The sequence below is a fragment of the Apteryx rowi genome, unplaced genomic scaffold (assembly GCF_003343035.1).
Source record: "Apteryx rowi isolate R43461 unplaced genomic scaffold, aptRow1 scaffold_731, whole genome shotgun sequence".
Taxonomy (NCBI): Eukaryota; Metazoa; Chordata; class Aves; order Apterygiformes; family Apterygidae; genus Apteryx; species Apteryx rowi.
In genome coordinates, this window is record NW_020451018.1 from 61309 (window position 1) to 83141 (window position 21833).

Consider the following 21833-nt stretch of genomic DNA (forward strand, 5'->3'; position numbering starts at 1 on the left):
AAACTACACTTCTCTTAAACAGTCTGTTCCTGTTACACATCCCAGAGTGGTCTCTGACTTTCTCAAAATAACATGACATTGCTGCTTCATGATTAGTTTATGAGACACTATTACTGGCAGACTTTTTTTTTGGAGAGGTACTTCTAACCAGTTGCTCCTGAATCTGCATGTGTATGGTTGATTATTCTTGCATTAGTGCACTATTCCTTCACTTCTCCTTTTGAAATTCATAATGTTTTCTAAGGCTATTTCTCCAATTTCTCAAGATTTTTCTGAATCCTGATCTTGTCCTTAAATGTACTTGTAGTTCCCTTCCGATTCATGGGGCCTGCAAATTTAACTTAATAAGCACATTCCATCACCCAGCTTATTTATGAAGAATGGCAGAGAATTATTAATAATTCTGCTTTGATTATGGCTATCCAACCAGTTTTGTACTATGTCCATGGTAGTTTCATCTAGACCATGTTTCTCAAGCTTACTTATGAGACATGAAAAGACTGTACCAAAAAAGAAATGATATCTACTGTTGCTTCCCTACTCCTGTCTTGTAGAAGGAAATCCATGACTGGACATAATTTGTTCTTGACAAAGGCTGACTGCCACTCAGCCTTCTATTATTTTTCAGGTGCTTGTAAATATTTTTGTGTGCATCGTTTGCAATTTCTTAACAGAAAAACAATAAATGGTAAATAATCTGGATATTCTTTCAAAAACAAGTATCATTTTCTAGCTTTCAAAGAGCTTTCCTAATTCATAATGTATGAAAAGAAAGAGTTGGAGGTTATCTAATGGACTATGTACAGGAATATCAATTTTGATATTCAACACTTTTTTACATTATGTAAAAACCTTTCATCATATCTCCCTTTCACTTTCCTCTTGGGTAATATCTGAACAACCATCTAAGAAGTTTATTTTATGTATCTTCACCATCTTTGTTCAAAGTTATCTGCAATGGTCTCTTTCAGTAGTGTATCAGTTCTTGATTTTCCTGGTCAAAACTAAACAAAAAAAACCTCTAAAAGCTTCTTTGTGAATTATACTTCTTCCACAGCACATAGTCGTGTTTTCAGTTATCATTTTTTCTTGTATTTGACTGACTTGAGAAGAATGTTCCCATTTATTTTGATATCATTAGTCAGCAAAATTTTCTTTTCTTTTTCTCCTTCCTTTTTAATGTGAAATACATTTTAGACAATTTTCAGAAAGACTTTTAATAACATAGAAATACTATTTAACTACTCAGTTCTGTAGACTCAATGTTTGAGAAAATATGTACGTGTATGTACTTTTTAAGAAACCAAGTACAATGAGCAGTATTAGCACACTGAATTAACTACACTTACCTAAATAATTCTCACATTACTTTTAGTTCTGTAAGCCCTAGAGTTCTTTAGCCATTTATATCAATCATCACTAGTGAAAATGAATTTGGTGGTTTCACTGTTGGCCAGTTCTAGTAGAATTCAGCCCACATAGCAAAATCCTTTCACAATCTTAACAGTCTCTGCTAAATGGAGAACAATGTCTGATCAGTCACAATGAAGTGGAATTTGGCAGAATTGTTTTGGGCAGGCTGGTAAAACTCTTACATAAATAACATCTGGCACAAAATAATGTATTTCTGCAAACATCATTTTCATACAATAATAAAATAACTCACCAAAGAGATTTTACACCAGTCAATATGGAATTGAGTACGAAATTTTTTATCGCAGGTTATTAAAGGTTCCATTTCTTGACTGCATCTCAGCTGATTTTGTGGGTTTTCAACTTCTCGCAAGCATGAAGAGAAAGGAACATCTGCACCGACCATAACATACACACTGCAAAAAGAGAGGAGTGACAGACTGTCAGGATAACCTCTCACAAATGCCCAAGGGACAGTGAGGTACTCTCCCAAAGATTATTACTGTTCACAGTAACAGTCAGGTAAGTTTTAAAGACTAAAACTTTTTCTTCTTCTTGATAGCATACCTCATCTAAACATAGGAATCAAATGGATTTTTCTAGCTACTTATTAGAACTTATTCTGTCTGCATAACATAAAGTTTGCTTAGCATTAGAGTTGCCAATTTCTAGAAAGTCATAGAGCTCCAAGTGCAGGTTCCTCACGTAAAAAATCAGTATTACTTTTGAAAATCATGTCAAAAGAGCAAGATGTTATCAGTTTTGCTCAGCATAGTATTTTTAAAGCATCTCTTCCCATGTTTTCACAAAAAATTATGAGGACCAATATTTCTAAACCTAATCCTAATACGAACCGTCCAGAGTCTCCAGCCTCTCCTGAAAGATTCTATACTGTAGCTATGCACTGCCAACAAAATTTGCAGAATACTGAAAGCTGAATGTAAACAAAATACTTAATTTCTCATTATCATAAATAATAAATAAAATAAGGGCTATTAAACTGATTGTATTGCTCATTTTCATACTTAAATATGTAGGATGCTGCTGCAAAATATACAGTCTGCTGCAGCAGGTAATACTGCATCAATGGATCCTGAAACAGAAATTAGGTCCTGGTTGCCATTTGGTATATAAGGCATTATCTGACTAAATGTTTGACCAAATTCAGATATAAATCTGCTTAGCCACTTGCATTAGTATGGTGCTTGTAGTACAGGGTATTCATTGGCAAAGTTGCCTTCCCTCTTTAGATGATGTGTTCAGAAACACCAGATGCACAAAATGGCTTTGAAAGAATAATCTTCTCTGCACAGCCCTCCACATGCATCTTGGATGTAGAACTCCCAACACTTTCCTTAGCTACTATTTGACCCATAAATATCTAAAAATCACTAGACACCTATATTTTTCCTAGGGAAAAGCACTACCATAACCATATTTTGAAAAGACTGAATCCTAATTAGTTTCACAATGAAGTCTCATATTTCAGAACAGAATTAGTGGTTATGAATCACAATTGGAAATAGGGGATTCCTGCAGTTTACATTCAGTAATATAAATTCCCCAGATTTCTCAGCTTATCACTTCCAACTGTCCACAGTGGTCTTGAAGCACATAACTAGGGATCACACATTGCACTAAGAGTACAACTATGAATGACACTGCTGAATGCTAAATCCTCTTAGAAATCTGAGTGACTTTGTAACCTATGTTCTGTCACACCCTGTTTCCAAATCTTGAGTTCTGTGAATTGAGTACTGCTGAATATGCAAAAGTATGCCAAACAACTGCTCAGAGGTAAGACTGGAATTACAAAATAAATGTATTTACCTACAAACTGTTTTGTAATTAATGACATTTATTAGTATTGGATTGTAGAATTAAGGTATAGGAACTGTAGCTTGTTGAAATAGTATGTAACACAACAAACTCATTGTATAATAATAGTGCACTTTCAATATCTAATAACATGGACTTCAAAATATAAAACAGTAATTGCAAAGTCTCTAGAAAGCCTGGAAAAATATTAAGCATTTCAGTAAGACTCCATTTGAACCGACAGAAAGACAAAAATAAAAATATTAGACTAACATGTGCTTACCCCTCTTTCATGTCATTAATAGGAAGCGGAACTCTCCCTCCCCTGTCTAGTGCTGAAGTAATGTTTATAGCATTCAAGCGCTCTGGCTGCCATACATTTTTCACTGCTCCAAGAAAGTCTCCAAGAACTTCACTTGCTAACATTTCTTCTACATTCATATTCCTTATGAAGAACTCTGCTTGATACGGTAAAGGAAAATCTAGTTGCAAAGAAGAAAGAGTTTTGCCTTTAATGAAGACTTCATAACAAAGTATTTAAATTAACAATTAATTCAATACCACCTTAAGATTGATATCCCTTTCCAAAAACCATTTCATTTAAATTAGCTCACTTTGAACCTAATCTGATCATGTTTGTTTAATTAAACATTGTTAGTACTGTTAGCTATTACTTAAGCTGAAAGCCATTGGCAATTTATGAAGGAACTAGCAAATGAGGAAGGGAATTGGAGAATGAGATTCTCAGCTGGTTTGATCTTCATTAAACAGATAAAATTACATTCATGCTAATCTTGGGGTCAAAATTGTGACCTGCAGTGACACCAGATTCCAACTTGCAATGATCTAGACACTGATCTGAGAGACTGCAGCGATGCAAATTCAAAACGCTGCAATTTCAGGTTGAACCTGAAGATGACCACATACTCCCCTGAAAAATTCACATTAGCTTCCTCACTAAGTTAATTACTTGATCATGTAAATCCACCGTTCAGAAATTGTCCCCATTGATAAGCAAAACAGCGTGCTACATTTTGAGTCATATTGATGCTTTGGTGTTCTTAAATTGCCATACTGTTTTCAGATGTGAACTATGAATTATTTGCTATCCGTTTAACAGAGAGACAGAGAAACAACTTCTAAAATGAAGTGCAGTTGATATAGACTACCTGATCTAATACCCTACAGTGAGGCAGTCTAAGAATAGCTGTTTTGTGGCACGTCTACACACGAATCAAGGTCTGGCTGTGATGTTTACAGTCCTACATGAAGCTGGCAGTAAAGCTGCAGCAGCACAAACTTCAGTGCATGGGTTCTCGGCTGTTTTTTTTAGCTCAGATAGGCCCACACGACCACATCATAGGTACCACTGTTGCGCACTCAGGTTAGTGAGCTAATCAGGAGATGCTATCGCCTCGGCAGCACGCAATATAACAGTTTGTTGCCACCAAAAGACCGACTCCCCTGTCTCTCTGGCCAAGCCCCTCTGCTCCCTGTACTGGCCCCACTATTTGCTTGACTCTTCACTGAGCTGACTTAACTCACTAAAATAGCAGAAAACTGTTCACTTCATTGCTGAGGTGGTTTGTGCTACTTTATTGAATAAATCTGGCTCTGAGAGGTGCAATGAGCACCAGAGCCAAGAAAAGGTGAGTGAATTAAGCACACAGAAGCAGCAACATTCGAGATAGAGAGGCAGGACCTCCACGTTTTAAGAAGCAATAGTGAAGTGTGTATCTGCTCGTTGCATCTCATTAAGGCCTTTGGGTGGGCTTACTTAATTCCATAGTTTTATTTACTGTACAGATATAATCTTTGTATTAGTGCACTACTGTACAGCAGAGATTCAAATTTTACGCAAAGAATCTTCTCCTTATGAATTAAAAGTAAAGTAAGTACTAAATGGTATTTTTAGACTTGACTATTGAGTATTTTACCCTTGCTGCTATGTATTGTAATGCATTCAGAAGATGTACTGCGGACTGAAGATTTTCCCAAGTGAATTCTGTTTCATTAGTGAATTTTATCCACTTTTCTTGGAAATACTACTTAATATTTTCATTTTGTTTTTTTTCCTAGGTGTGAAGTTTAGTATATGTGAGATTCACAGTGTTTTGTGATAGAACAAATATTAGTCAAATACAGATTGTCTAAATACTTAAAGTAACTCTATCAATTTCAAAGGTATTTTCTCTACAAAAATCATGAGAAAAAAACAATGTAAGTAAGAAGTAGTTCACTAGAATTTTTTTAATTTGTTTTCTACTACTAGCAATATATACAAAGAAATACACAGGTATGCATATATACCTATACAATATACACATAACAGTTAAAAAGGAAAGCATACAGTGGTGTGGTATGCCATACCCTTACTTCAAACATAAAAAAATGTACTTTCAATTAAGAAGAAATAGTATATATTTAGTTCCAGCTGTATACTGTAAATGTTATCAAGAGAACTAATTTTAAGGAAACAAACTATTCGGATTTATTTTTTAAAGGAAACCTCCATGTAAATCGTAACCCGTTGTTTTCTAAATCTGCCCATGATATAGAATGATAATTACAAATTTAGCTTCGTAATGTAACTTAGCAAAACATGCACTACCTCCCAGGCTTATTATGGGGAAAGAAAATTTTCTCTTTCAGTGATCTATCAGATACTGTCTTCTGTGCATTGTAGAAATATAGCAAAAAAAATGGGTAGAAAAATTAACAAGGAATAATCAAGACAAACTCTCTGAAAATTTAGAGAATCATGGCTTAAACTCGAAGGCTAGGAGTATTTTATTTCTGTTTCAGCAATGCCCTTACACATGCACCCAACGTTATGCAATGCATAATTCCACTACAGATTATGTAGTTACCTGTATGCATAAAATGAAGTATGTATTTACACGCATTGCTAGATCGAGGCCATTAATAAGATTTTTAAAAGAGAGAAATATAAGTTTTTCCCCAGTGGGACATATGTCTTACAAACAGAAGTACAACATTTAAGGTTTATGCAATATAGTATTTATATGAAAGGGAGACAATCAGAATTTGTGAAAAAATTATTTCTACCAAAAGAAATATCATTTTATGCAACCATTTCCCCCTATTTTTATATATTTCAGTAGTTTTTAAAGGTCCATTTAAGTTAATTGAAATATTTTGTCTCTTCTTCATGACTTTTGCAAATTAATTTAAAAATCAAAACAATGAATATTTCAAATTTAATTTTGAAAAATATTGTTTCAAAAAAACCCAAGAGGACTATTTTTCCCCAGACTTAACGTGGGGCTTGTGTCAGATCTGATGAATAGATTCAGCTGAAAATTCTCCAGAAGAAGCCATACCTGCTAATATTATATGAGTACTGAAAAAGCAGAAAACCTGCCATCAGAACATTAGAATACAGGGTTTTAACTGCAGGATTCCTGTGGAAATTCTGTAACAGGTAAAATAAATATCTAATAGCAAGTAAAAAAAAAAAAAAAAAAAAGCAGCCCATTTTAAAGCATTTTGCTAGTGACCTTCCTATCTTGTGTGTATTGTTTGCATATCTATGGAATACCCAGCTGATGCACAGTTTAATTCTTATACTATCTAATCAATCTTGATTATTACTTATGTCTTCTGATTCAAATCCACTATATCAAATAATGTCAGCAGCACCATATGTCAGCACCAGCACCACTCAGCAGCTCAAGATTTATGACAATATAAGAGAAATGTAGTATTTGGATAATTTAGTCAGAATTGTTCTTAGATGTCAAAAGAAATAGTCATTACAAATGGGCTGATACACAGGGCAAGCTGAATCTTTAAGGTCAGTGCTGTCCTGAAGCATTTTATATTATGAAACTCATTCTCTCATAAAGACATTAAAAATGCATATTGGTGCCTTATGATACCATTTCAGAATACCAGCTCTGCTGCTGATGACACATTTGGACAGCTCAATTTATTTCAACAGAGCAATACCTACTTATGCTACTGGGGAATGTGGGCCACTGTCTGTAAATTTTTACAAGTTTTTCACCCTCTGCTTGAAAAATCTAATCTCAAATTCACCAAAGGAGATGAAAAACAGTAGCATGTAGTTGCTGAAATCTTTGTCTTTCAATATCAACACTGGATGCCCTTCTAAAATGCACTTATAATTATTCTTTGTATAAAGAAAATCAAGCAAACCAACCAACCAACATGCAGAAAGAGGAAAATTCTTTGTGTAATGTCCATTTGAAAACACAGAAAATTTTTGCAAATTATTTCCTAAAAAGCAAACATAGGCATTTTTATGAATAAGAGATGATAGTGTTATAGCTAAAAATAACAAATTGAATCAAAAAGAGAAAAAACTCTTACCTCCCCTTTGTGCCCCTATACTTGTCTTGAATACTGGACAACTATTTCACAGTATTTTATATCTTAAAAGAACAGGAGCCATAAGATTTTTTTGCTTATACAGTTCAAATAGAACAAGTACTTTCTGTACATACCTTCTGCTGACATTATATTAATGATCAAATTATGTCTTGCTGTCTCAAAAGTACGCCTGTTATATGCAGTGATCTAGAATGAAAAAGATATGATAGCAAAACAGCAACGCAAATATGAAAGTCAGGTCTATGAAATATTAAAATAATGAAAATTAAATTGATAAATTAAAAAATACTTTGACTTTCAAAGTGTTTTGCCTCCTTTTTTTGAAATGTATCAATTCATTAATATAACATTTGAAGGATAAAACATATATTTGATACTACCTTCAAGTCAAGATACTGGATTTTTATCTACCAGTCTACACCCAAACATAGTTACGTACGGAATATTTGTGAACGTAATATATTTTGATCCAGAAACAAGTGTTCTGCCATACATGCATATCCTTTTTTCTTATCTTTGATTTAGAAACACCATAAGCTGAGATGGGTTTCTCCATTTTCCCTCCCATCCTCCAGCCCCTCATTCCAGGCTACAAGTTCTACATTCATTGATAGCTCCTAGGGAACTAAACTAAATAGAGATATTTAAAGGAAAGATTATTGGGATCCCAGCAATTATTATCTTTAGGATAGGGATTTAGATTTAGTTCTAGCTTTAGTTCTAGTTGTAGGTGATAAATGTTTCACAAAATAAATAAAACCAGACTACCTTTCTCCCCGAGTTTACAATTTAGTTCACTCATTTCAGTGACAGAAGACAGGCAAAGCAGTGGCTATAGTGACAGAACTATGTTGCTTCTCAGTAAATAGCGCTGCAAAGTATTGTGAGACTGATTATTAAACAAGCAAAAGTAACAAATGTTTCACTTCTTTAAAGGAATTTGAATCAAGAGGAAGGATGTTCTGGAATATCTGTTGCAGGCATATTTAAATGTAGGGGGAAAAGCTTACATGACACAACTACATGTCCTATGTCATGTAACAGTTTCATTATAAAATTAATAGAAAATCAATTCCTGAGATTTTTCAAAACCTTGGTTCTGTTAATTTTTCAGAGAGCTGATTTTAACAGTAACTTAAACATTAGTATTTAGAAAGCCTAACTCTCTGGTTGTTCAAGATCTATATAGGAACATGCCAGTACCCATTTTGAGTCCGACATTAGGAGTTGCTAGTGTGGACCCTACGCCCGCACTGAGTAAGAGTGACGATGGCGGAGATTACCTCTGTATTGAATGAATTGTATTTGCCTGCTTTCAAAGGAGCTTGTGCCCAAGAACGTTACCCACTCTACTGCTATGCTACACATAATGTGAAGCCATTCAAATCACGAGCTCTCCTCCAGCTAATTCACCTGTCCATGACATCAACTCAGACATTAGGACACGGTGAAAGTTAGATTCAGGCCAAGAATATATGATCATTCCTTTCACATGGCACTTGGAGGAGGACCAAATGCAATTTTTCTTCCTTTCATACTATGGAATTAATTCAAAAACCACATCTTAGAGCAGGTTTGCAATGAATTAATTTGTATACTAGGCAAGATTTACTTCAAACATAGGCTTAGGCTCACACTTTAGAATGGAGGTCTAGACGCAAGACCTAGACTCTCAAACCATATGCCATTTAATAAAGGGCAATTTTAAACAACTGTTTCCTCTGCAGAAAGTTAAGCAGAGTCTGCAAGCATTTCTGCACCTCATTCATTTTTGATTTCAGCAGGACTAATCACATCTGTAAAATTAATCATGTACATAAAATTAAGCATGGCTGAAATTATCTGCAGGATAAGTTAATATTTAGAGATGTCATTTTCGAGGAAGAACAACTATATCAAATACAATTTAAAGAAAAAAATCATAAAGAGTTTAAGACAAATGCACTGCTGTTGAAGCAAAATGGTTTGAGCAAATTAATTAGCAGATTTTCCTTAACACTGAACTAGAGAATGTCCGATTCAGTCTGCTATGATATGCATGACAGGAAATATAGCCCTTTTTCCCTTTCAATTGCTGATCACTGAATAATTGCTGCTTTTAAACATTTGGATAGCTTATGGTCAAAAATAAAGTAGTGTTTTCTGTCAGTATTACAATTATAAGAATAGAATTAAATATATGAAACTGCTAATTAAAATAAAACCTGTCAACAAACAAGAAAAATAAACCAGAGAATATTTGACAAGAAGTACACTTAAAATAAAAACAATATCTAAAAAATTGCTTATTGGCCAAACACTGTATTTTCCAGCGGAGAAATAAACTGGCCCATTTTTAGGGTAGAATGTTACAAAGTTCAGAATTCAGATACTCATCAATTACAGTTATTCACAAAGGTTTTTTTGCTCTATATTTTGAATAAAATTTTAATATATTCCTAGTTTACTGAAATGAAATGTCTCTTAGAAAGAGGAAAGGCAAGAATCTAAAGGTATTGCACCTAGATATATTAAACTAAACTGGTTATTTCTATTTACTAGTTAAAGCCTTGAATAGTACAACTTGGTTTCCTCTCAGAAGATGGTACCTTAGAGAAAATGTTAATGTCACAAGTTCCTGCCTCAAAATCTTTTCACTGTAATCAACTTCTGAAAAACAAGAGACAATTCTTGTTGACAATTCTAAATCTTATATTCTAAAACAAATCTTTTTAAAATTTTGAAAGAAAATACCTCAATGATGGTTGGTTTGCCCACATTTTCTATAGTTGGCGAACCATACAGCACTCCATCACTGTATGGTGTCCTTTGTATGTAGCGTAGCCATCCAGGTCTGTCAGGGTAACCCATTAAGTTGGTATTAAATGTTATAGGATCATTACTTATTTCACCTAGATAAGACAAATAATATTAGAATATTTACAAGAAAATGCTATATACTTTGATTTTAATGTTTCTGTTGAATAATCTTATTCTGACTTCCAGTTATGTCCTTTAAACATTTTCAAGGTGGGAGGGGGGCGGGGGGGGAAGAACTGCTAATCATTACAGTATGAGAAGTATGTGAATTCTTACTCTGCACTTGTAAATATTACAAAATTTGTACCCGAAATACATAACCAACTGCAGAGGGGAATGTGCTTCCTAGACTCCTGGCTCTTAGTGCTTGCACTCAATAACTAGTAGGTCTGACGTTTAGAGCTCAGTTCCACCTGGAACTGAATCACCAAACCTCCTTACTGACAAAAGCACAAGGGCCTCAGTCCTTTAACTCCCAGCAAAGTTTTTTTTCATTTTTTTGTCATGGCTCTAGGGACCCAATCTACCTGGGAGGGTTAACTGTGAAGAGTATAATCATCAATGCCTGAATGTTTCTGGTCTAATCAAGATACAGTGATCTTCAGTACAGACAGCCTGGCAGTAGATCTGCTTTAGAGAACAAACTAATTCAAAAAAGTATCAGGCATTCCTGCAGAATGGATCCACTGACAGGTATAAATACAGCGGTCCAGATGCAACCTCTAAGAGCCCCTAAGATCAGAAAAGTATAACAGTTCTTCTTGTTCTTAGTGAAAAGGTCAGATTTGACTTCTGCTTATTTAGCTTTCATAGCCGAAGTCAGTCATTCCTAAGCACTAGGAGGCCCTCGCTCTTGAAGAGAGGGCACCTTGCAGCTGCGGCCCCGGCCTGGGGCAGACATCTCTGCAGCRTGCTCCTGGAGCTGAGCTTCCACACGGCAGCAGCAGCAATCCCAGGAGCAGCAACAAAGGAAGATGACTGGCGGGCTGGCGCAGAGGGGACAAACTGAGCCAACGAAGAAAGAAACGCTGTCATCTCTCCCGAAAGGACCAGTCACAAACAGCCTGAGAATTGTTGCCAAATGATAACTAGTTTTCAAGTGAGCACCTACACATCTGGCTGTGGGTAGAGGGGACAAGGACTGAAGGAACAGCCACACTAAGCCAGCAACAAGGTGTAATGCAACTTTTCTCAGAATTTTCTCAGGACAACACAGTAATCCACAGTGTTCAAACTTCCCAACATCACAAATTAATTTGGGAAAAAAATCTGAAAACCACTTGAGACACTTTGCCCTTCAAGAGAAGCCATGACAATGACCCAGCAGAGCACATTTTTCAAGTAACAGGTGAAAAATAAAAGGACTATGCAAATATTGTAATTTTTAGTTTCACAGCCAATTTCAGATATAATCACAATATGTCTGTGGGTACAGCAATTTCAGTAGTTTCTGGAATCACAGTGTGAGAATCAGATTCACACAGCATCAGAATCACATGAATGTGAAGACAGGCTGGGGTTGCAGTGACTTAAAAGATAATCTGCAATTAGGAAAACTTTCTAGTTCCTTTCCTCTATGTGCCAAAACTGGGAACAAAGTGGGACAGAGGCAAACTTCACTGTATTATTGGTTGTAGCTCTGCCAGTCACTGATACCCTTATACCTGGGCCTTTGTTTTATGTAAGTAAAAACATCCATTTTTCAAGGAGAGGATATATTAAAAAAAAACAGCTGTTCGTGCTCATAACAACACTTAACTGACACTAACAGAAGCTTATTTTTTCTTTAAAGTGAATTTTGAAAATGGTACTCTCAAATCAGTTCAAAAGCTTATTAATGAAACAGTACTTTTTGATTATGCATGCACTATACATGTATTACAATTTTTCCCTAAAAGCTTTTCAGCGTTGACAGGCAGAGGGGGCAAATGTTCTCCTTCCTCTCTACCTTGTTTGTACATAATTTAACTTTCTAATGATCCACCCTTTTGGCTTTTACCTTAGTTGCAAGTCAAAATACAATACTTAAGAAATCACAGCTCTTTCTCTGAAAACAAACCGCTTAATAACATCAAACAGTTACTAAATATAGAAAGACAACTGAATCCAAAGGAGCTTTTGTTTTCATTGAAAGAAAACATCATCACATATGCTCATATTCGATTTTATTTTCTATTTTGTCCCAAGTTTACCTATGCTTTCAAAGTGCTCCTTCATATATACTGATATATACTATGTCTAAAATCAAAACAGTGCTCTAATAAGTGGCATTTTTAAAAAAACTGTTACATAACAATTTTTTCTAACATTACAGTTAAACTTCTTCACTTTCTCATTAAATCTGAAATTGTGGAAAAGGTATATTTTCTGATCTCAGATATACAGTGTGCATTACTATGCCTTCCCAAATTAATAAGTAAATTCTTCAGAATACATGGAATTATATACATCTTTTTAACAATTATGATCACAAATCAGAAAAATTTAAATTGTAGGATCATCCATTTTATTTCATCTGAAGATATTTTGACAGAAACTAAACCCTGCTCTTTGCACATTATATGCTGCACTGCAAAGTATGCTAAATAGATTTGATTTTTTTTTAATGCATTTTTTTCCAATATTTTTATATAACATGGAAAATCTTAGCATCCCATACCAGGCTTTGGGTAAGGAGGAAACTCCCCCTTAAAGTACTCTCTCTCCAAAACATGAACAAAAAGAACTCCAGCAGAAGGGTATACATTCCGATCAGAGTGCACTTTAGACAGAATCGTGTACACTGAAAAGCAGAAGGAAAGATAAGAAACAGAAAAAGGCAAAAATGAGACATGCTCTAGATAATACAGCATGCATTTCAATGGCAATGCTGGCATCTGGGAAAAGGAAAGCAACAAATATTAGATACCTGTTAATAAGTTTTTTTAAAAGGTTGCGTGGATTTAAGAACAGAATGCAGAGCGCATCCTCTCTTTGACTGTTAGGGTCCCTTCCAATACTTCAATAAACAAAACAGGCAACTTTAGAATTTCAGAAATTGTACAAGCTAGTTATTTTTATTGCAATAAAAAATGAGTAAGTCAATTGTATTTTTATAGTTGGTTTATTTATATTGTTACATATACAATGAAAATACAGTAACTGAATGATACAGTCAAACTTTCTTGATATTTAACAATACAACTAAGGAACATGAGGAATACAGAAGAATCTTACCAATGGTACTGATTCCTCACTAAACAGAAATGGCAGATTTTTCAGTACCAGTGCAGAGAAGGACCAAAGCAATGCAACACACTTTTATTTTGTGTTTACGAAAATGCCTCACAGAATGCCTGTCAGAGAATGTTGATGATACACTTTCAATTCCAACAATAACTAAGGATTTATACGGTTCTTAAAACTAGACTTTTTTTTAGAACAGCAGGCTCACATACATCCTACATCCATGAGGTTTAAAATTTTGGTTAGAGAGTTCATTACGAAGATGTCGTGGTTGTGTTGAAACAGGATACACAAAAGGATATGGGTAATTATAGGCCAGTCAGGTGACACAAACCTCAAACCAAAAATTGAAGCCACTGATACAGGACTCCAAAATTAAAAAACTAAAGGATAACTTAATTCAGAACCAGCAGTATATGTAAAAGCAATATGCTATTTTAATGCAATTACAGATGTAGTTGATAAAGGTATACCTTACTCAGGTGTAACACATTTGACACAGTATTACATACACATTTTAACAAATCAGGATAACACAAAAAACATGATGGCACATTAAATGGATAAGAAACTGCTTTACAGACAGGTTTCAAAATGTAAGTATAAATGGAGAATACTGATCTGATAGGTGTGTCTCATGGAGTCTCACAGGACTGATTCTTGGTCATATTACTATTCCATATTACTATTCAATTGTTTTTATTTTATTTTTATTTTTTTAAATCAATGACCAAAAAGAATCGATCATTGCTGATAAAGTTTGTAAATGAAATGTAGACAAATGGTAAATACAGAGAAGTCACAGATACAGAGCTACACAGAGTTGCCTGCCTTGCTAAGCCGACAGGAACTTTATGAGCAGCCACATCTCGGAAGCAAGCTGCCAGGCCACAGAGCACGGGCGACACTGCCCCATGGAACAGGGACCCTGGAAGAGCCTGTGGCAGCACTGTAACAAGCTCAGGGCAACAAGCTTGCAGCTCGCTGCAGATAGAAAGGCTAATTTCAACACCCGGATCAATAAGCAAGATACATTTGAAACATGGATCAAATTCATACAATTATATCATTCTGGTATAATTTCTTTTCAAACTTTTCATTATACCAACCTTATTATCTGAGATCTGCTTAAAAAGCCTGGCTAATTAGGCATTAATCACAGACATTCCATCCCCTGTGCCACACACTCGGGGTGGAATCTATCTCACCTAATTTTAGATGCCCACAGAAACAACATCCACAACTGAATTAGTCAGGCTCCTTTTATAGTCAGGGGAGAGAAACAGATGCTTCTAAGGGTTGATTAATTTGATTTCTCCTGTAAAATGAGATGAATCATGGCCTAGATTTCACTGGCTACACTGACTAGATCTCCACCAGTTGTAGAGGCAGCCTAGCTGAGGTGCAGACATCTGCAACATAGACCTCCATGGTTAGTTACAGAAATCCCACTGTCTGAGCCTGATCGGCTAGGATTAATAGTCTCAAATTCTCAATATGCTGTTGATCAAATTCCACAGCAGGAAAACTTCCATCATCAGTGCCTCAGGGAAATAATATTTTCTAAGACATGTACAAGAGTGATATTCTTCCATCAAAATTCATTTGAATTAACAGGAAAATGGAGTTAGTTCTTACCTCTCGTGCTAGACATCTAGCACTATTTGTAACAGTAAAAATATCCTGTCATCAATCATACTAATGATCACTTATTTATCTATGTAATGATCTGCTTATCAGAGCTGATGTTAACCTATTTTGAAAGTGCTTTTGATAAAGACATGCTGTTCAGTACTGTATGATTAAGTTTCAAGATCCATTTTAATTTGTTCTTAAAGAGAAAATTAATACAATTTATTACAATTATTTGTGGTTAATAAACTAGTCAATTTTAATTATGTAGACTTAATTTAACAACAATAATTTACAGCTATGTGATTTATATAATTAAAATTAGTAAGTTAATGACCCCCAAAAGTTTTTTATTCACTTTTGTGAATGAGCTATAAATACAGCAAGGAAACCAATTAATTTCCTTTAAAATACTTTCAAGAAAAGCTGAAAAAGTAATTTATAACATTAATAGGATTATTCACAGCGCAGAAAATCTGAAAAAAATAGAGTGGCTGGGTGAAGATGCATCAAATATCTAAAAAAAATAAAAATAATCTATTTTCCTATTTCTGATGCTGTGACTCTACAATGAAGATCAATTCAAATAGGAGAAACAGTAAAAAAGTAATATATATTTTCTCCATAAATAATATTTTTGAAGGAAAAAGGATAATAGAATCAGCAGCTACTGAAAGAAAAATTATTCTATAACCCATGTATTTACTATGCCTTTTAGAGGAAATCTACTGGAAACCACTTGCACATGCCTAGTAATGAGACATTCTGTAGCTGATGTAAGTATAGTAATAAGGACCTTCAGGCAGATATAAGGCAGTGATCTTGGTGGAAGTTTAAAAATGCCTCTCAGAAGGGAAAGCACAACCCTCTTTTATTCTGTGATGATAAATACATTGTAATGACACGAATCTAGAGATTAAGAATTGGAAAGTTCTCCCCCTTTGTTAGAGAAGCTTCTTTTTCCCCAATGGGGCGCCTTCAAAATTAGAACGAAAATGATGAGTCTTCAGCCCACTACAGCAATCACTGCTTTTCAAGAATGAAATTATAAATGAAATGCTATTTTCTTCAGGCTTTTAAAACGCACAATAATTTTCATACGATTGCCTGAGACTGGAGATGAATGTTTAATCATCTTAGGCGATCAAGGGATGAAACTGAATACACTTATCAACCTCTAGATATCAGTCTAATATGGAAGACTGCTGGTGTGAATTGTCTGGGCAATTTCCCTGTGTAGATGAAATCTTGGGGACCTGTGAAAGGATTCTGTCCAACTAGCCATAGGAAATTTCTTCGCTAATGGTTATATGTAAGACTTCAACAGAACCCTACTACAAAGACAGTATTGGCTACCTTGACAGCACTGTTCTTCCTTGTTTCCAGATCCCTCGGAGGATTCTCTGTAGGTTCCAAGATCTACTTGTACAAAAAGGTTAGAAATTCTGGAGACTTGTGAAAGAAGTAGATAGACTGGGAACTGAAGGTTGAGAAACGCACATCGCTCTTCTCAAATCATGTTGAGAAACTGCCCCAGTTGTCCCTCTTGTAACCTTGACCACAAGCACAGCCAAGAATTCAGCTGGGATTTTATCAGTGTCCAGCCCAGAGACTGTAAACAGCCACATGCTAAGGCTCATTTATCAGATAAAGACAATCCCAGTCTCCAGAAACTTCAGAAGATTTCCTATGTTGACTGGAGTCTTGTATGTTGATGGTCTTCAGAAAAAATCCACCTGGAAATTTTCTCTGGATATTTCAATGGCATCTCTCCCCATTGATTTTTATCAGAGGAAGCATAATCCCAGAAATAACTTGAGTTGGCAGCCCATCCAGATTGCTTACCACTTAGTATATAATAGCTACAATATTCTATGTGTACTTTCACAAATGACAATAAAATAGTCTTTTGCAAATGTACATAGAACAATTTTTAAAAATTGTTATAGACAAGTTATTGTATTAAGCAAACTGCAGAGGTATTTCCAAGCAACCAGCATAAGAAAGTGTGCAATATTAGGTTGTACACACAGCCATTATTTCAAGCAAAGCCATAGTTGCAACAGAAAAAGTTGGGGAAAACTCAAAGACACACAGGTCTGTGAATGTTTAAAAGACTGAAAAAATGAAGTTTTTTGAAATTACTTACCTTTAAATATCACCTTATTCCTAAAACAAGGACATGACTGAAAAAGCAAGAGTAATATTAAAAGCAAATTTGACTGAACCAACATGGGATTTAAATTTACAACCTAAACTCACCATTCTTCTCAACAGCCTTTATTCTGCTGATAATATAACTGTTGGCTTGCTTAGTCTTCCAGTTAACTGTTCCATTTATGCCATCAGCAGAGCTTAACAAAAAAGCTTTTCAAAATAAAACAAATGCAAAAAAAAATTAGTCAGATCAACAGACTTCCACAAATCCAATGTCAGATGGGATCAGATGCCTTCTAAACGAGGGTTTGTTTTCAGGTTTTTTTCTCTAGAGTTCAGGAATCTCAGTTTAAAAAATGATGGTATTTGATGTGAATACATAAATATATAATAATCTTTCTGATAGTCACCCTTTTGACACTTATTTTCCAAATAAGCCAAGTTTACACTGAACATTTAAACACCTGCAGATGCTTCTGCTGATATATAATTATTCTGGTAAGGAGCATGATGAAGAGCATTCTCTGATGAACATACTTGCACTGGCAAAATCTCACATACAGGCAAGGACATACCTAAAATTACTTTTACTGGCATAACTTATTTTGGCTAAAGTAAGGAACTTAATATTGCCAGGTGTACAGCTTTGTTTGTATAAAGATGCAGACACATGGGGCTGAGCATCTTGCCCTGCAGACACAACCAGTAATCAATTTTGAAAAAAGAACCAGTGAAACACTTGTTTATTTTCATCCCATTTAGCCAGATTCAACCGTTTTGGGCTGTGCTCTACACAGCTGAAGGTGCAAGAAGTTTTAAAAGTGGTGAGGAGCAAGTGAGTATAGAAGAGTCTGAAAGCAGCTGTTGTGCTGAGGAAAAAGACTCTATTCCATCAGTAGCAGATATGCCTGAGAAAGTTCCCTCTTAACCTCCCACTATTTGTTCTTTTGTTCCCTTTCTTCTGCAAGGAATGATATATCAGCTACTTGTCAACTAAAAATGCAGGGAGAAGTAATTGCATTAAGTGGCTAGGAAGGGGAGAATGGGCATAATCATTAGCCTTCTTTTGGGAGTAAGGAGAATTCATGTCAAACCTGAGCTAAGAGATGTTATCAACATCTTACCTTCCTTGTAAAAGTAGCAACAAGTACAGCTACTAAAAAACAGAACTTGCATTCAGACATATCATTTTGCAGGAAGAAATGAACACTTGCTGGCAAATATACATTCAAAATAAACAAGTATCATTTATGATGGAAGCTTAAACATCTGCGAAAACTTCTGCTAGACTGCTTCTACCAGTCAGCTACTACATTACTAGATATCGCATCCTCTGGAGAGGATTTACGAGGCCCAAAAGATCTGGCTTCAGCAGTAGGTATGATATGTAAATACTCAGTGAGTGCATGAGAATGAGACATTTGTTAATCATAGTTATAGTTAGTTTTATGATGACTTCGGTTTGAAAAATTTACTCAAAACATTTAAAATTTAATTGTGGAGGAAATGTAACAATCCCCCTCCAAAAAAAAAAAAAGAAGAAGAAGAAGAAGAAGAAGGAAAGAAAAGTCCTGAAATCACCACACCAGTGTAATAAGGGTTCTGAAGTGTGAACTTCTGTTAAGTCTCTTTAAACTTCCATTATACACAAAGGATCTGATTTAGCAAAAAGGTATTATTTTCATCCACTGTTTTACATCTATCTTGCATGATGGACAACTTTCTACCTGCTGAATCTACCTACACTGAAAGTCTCAATATAATAGTGTCCTGTAGAATATACAGCTCACTACTGCACATGTAGTGTAAATTCTCAATAATTCTTGAATACTAGGGAAATTACAAAGTTGTTCCAATATTTCAACAGAATGAGCTACATAATTAGAGGCTTGTCAGCCACAAACCAATCCCAAGCAAAACAATATAACAATTAATACAAGACTTCATTAAAGAATTAAATGAAGAGCAATATTACATTTATATGAGAACCAACAAGGGTTTAATGCCTCTTTTCAAACTGACATTTTTGGTGAGCCCACAAGTTTGATAAAGATAGCAATAGTGATATGTCACATTTAGATATACAGAAAGATAGCAATAGTGATATGTCATATTTAGATATACAGCATATATACAGACATACAACCAGTGTATCTGTTATTCATGTGCCAGAGCTTATAGCGTGATGTTCTAATACGAATACATATCACTATCTATTTGATTTTAAATGACAGGCTGTGAAATGAAACAATTCAGGAACACACTGCCCATTCAACAGCTTTCACCACAGAAATGGCAGTCTGTGGTACCAGACCACAGCAAGAGAATAGGGCTACTGAATAGTTAATGTTATATCAGATTTCTAGCAGGCCTCACAAGGTTCAGCTGTTAGCCTTATAAAATTAGACTTTTTTTAATATATATAATGACCTGGAAATATAATATATATTGATAATATTTGTAGGTAAAAACAAAGGCTGGGAGACTAATAAATAATGGAGACAACAAGCCACTAACACAGAACAGTCTGAGTTGGTTTGGTAAACTGAACATGATCAGTGATGTGCACTTCAATAGAGTAAAATGCAAATGCATATCCGGGAACAAAGAATGCATGCCATACTTACATTACAGAGCATGTAATTCAGGGATACCAAACTTTGATAAAAGACTAGGGACATATGGCAGATAATAATCCATTGAACAGGAGCTTTCAGTAGAATGCTGCAGTTAGAATGGCTAATATGTAAACAGGAATATCAAGAAGGAGCAGGGAGACTTTGTATTTGACACACATACGATCACTTTTCAAATGCTGTGTCTAGTTTTTACATAGAGCCTTTCAGAAGGATGTTGACAATGTGAAGAAAGCTCAGAAGATTCATAAATATAATTAAAGGATGACAAAAGAGGCCTTATACTAAAGAATGCCTGAGTTGAAGCTACTTATTTATCAAAGAGAAAGTCAAGAGATAATTTGATCAGCCTTGTATTCACACTGAAAAAGAAAGTTAATAGTGTCAGGCTTTTATATTTGTTACATGCTCCCACAGTTGCTGGAGCACCCACCAGTACTTACTAGAGCAGGAACAACTCACAGCTCTATGCCTGTGATTTAAACACGCACAGGAGAAGTACATCTACAGTGCCCTTTTTCTTCTTTGCACAGGTTTTATATAAATGTTTTAAATATTGATATTTAACAGCATTCAGAGATGATATCCACAACAAATTCTGTCCACCTCACAGTCCAAAAAGGACCTAACAATCACAGACAAACTTTATCATTCCCTTATTGCACTCTAACATCCTAACATTGTTCTGCAGCTTTTGTTACCCTCCTTGCTTCTTTAAGCTATGACCATGATACAAAAAACTGTCCTCTGGTTCCTCTACCGCAATCTGCCTCAGTCTTTCTCGCATCCTGAGCCGGCAGTACAGATGCAAACACTGCACAGCTTTCTGACCTGCTGCTGAGACCTGCAGAGCAGAAGGAACAACCAGAAACTGGCACCAAGAAGTTACTATAGAACATGTGTCAAGAGGAAACTGTCTGCATCAAGGTGCTCAGCCCACACCTCAAATAAGAGCTTGTACCCAAGCATTTATTGAGGACCCAACTGGTGTCTGCACAGAGATCCTTGCTTCATTGGTCACATAAGCATCTTCTACTGGCAGAGGTAGAAGTTGTACCACAACCTTTCCTCTTTCTTACTGTCAAATATGCCGTACTTAAGTGTAAGTAACCAATCACTGTAGCAGTTTACTATGAATTAAAGTGGATTCTCAGTCAGAAATTTACATTGCGATTGGATATTTTCTAAAAGATAAGAACCTCTTCAACCACAGCTATTACATAAGAAATAGGAATTAATTTATGCTAGTTCTGCATTGTGGATTACTCAGAAGCTCAGGCTAAATGATTACTATGGCCTCTCTGCACTCAATTTATTAATAACTATGTAAAAGTTTAAGTCAAAACCAGAAATGTTTCTAAGCTCTATAATTATTCATCTCTGCTCAATGGATAACGATTACCTACCTGTTTCTGTGGCATTCATTTATTATTATAACCTCTGGGTATTTCTCCAAGATTATTCAAGAAAAATAAGTGGAAGAGGAGTTTTGTCAGTCTTCTGAACTCATTGTGAAACTTAGCATTTGCATTCTTGGGAATGCTGTAAATTAAATCCTGAGAGGAGAGCAAAATCCTCATGTTTTATAAACAGCAACATTCACCACCATAGCCACCACCATTCTCCCTCCCATTGCAGGGCTGACAAGAGAACCAAATTTGATCAGCTTTTCCATGAAGGCACAGAAAACAATGTTGCTAGTTCTTGCAATGTAGTCTGAAGCCTATGGTGTAACCAAAGGAGTATGGGCACATCACACTGAGTCTGCTATTTCAT

At 35.3% G+C, this 21833-nt stretch overlaps 1 protein-coding gene across 4 annotated transcripts in view; it reads right to left on the reverse strand.

Moving 5' to 3' along the window:
* The window catches only part of SGCE (sarcoglycan epsilon), a 39903-nt gene extending 18426 nt beyond the window's left edge, over positions 1–21477 (reverse strand). For 2 of the 4 annotated variants that reach the window (XM_026087795.1, XM_026087794.1), the window contains exons 1-5: positions 17527–17767; positions 10342–10499; positions 7722–7794; positions 3515–3713; positions 1667–1829 (exon numbers count right to left, since the gene is read on the reverse strand). In XM_026087795.1, the coding sequence (XP_025943580.1) occupies positions 1667–1829; positions 3515–3713; positions 7722–7794; positions 10342–10458 (552 nt within the window). In that variant the 5' untranslated portion in view covers positions 10459–10499; positions 17527–17767. Of the gene's footprint in view, positions 1–1666; positions 1830–3514; positions 3714–7721; positions 7795–10341; positions 10500–13066; positions 13220–17526; positions 17768–21463 lie in introns of those variants that run through there. The other 2 variants (XM_026087796.1, XM_026087793.1) reach the window with 2 other exon arrangements.
* Positions 21478–21833: the final 356 nt, after the last annotated feature.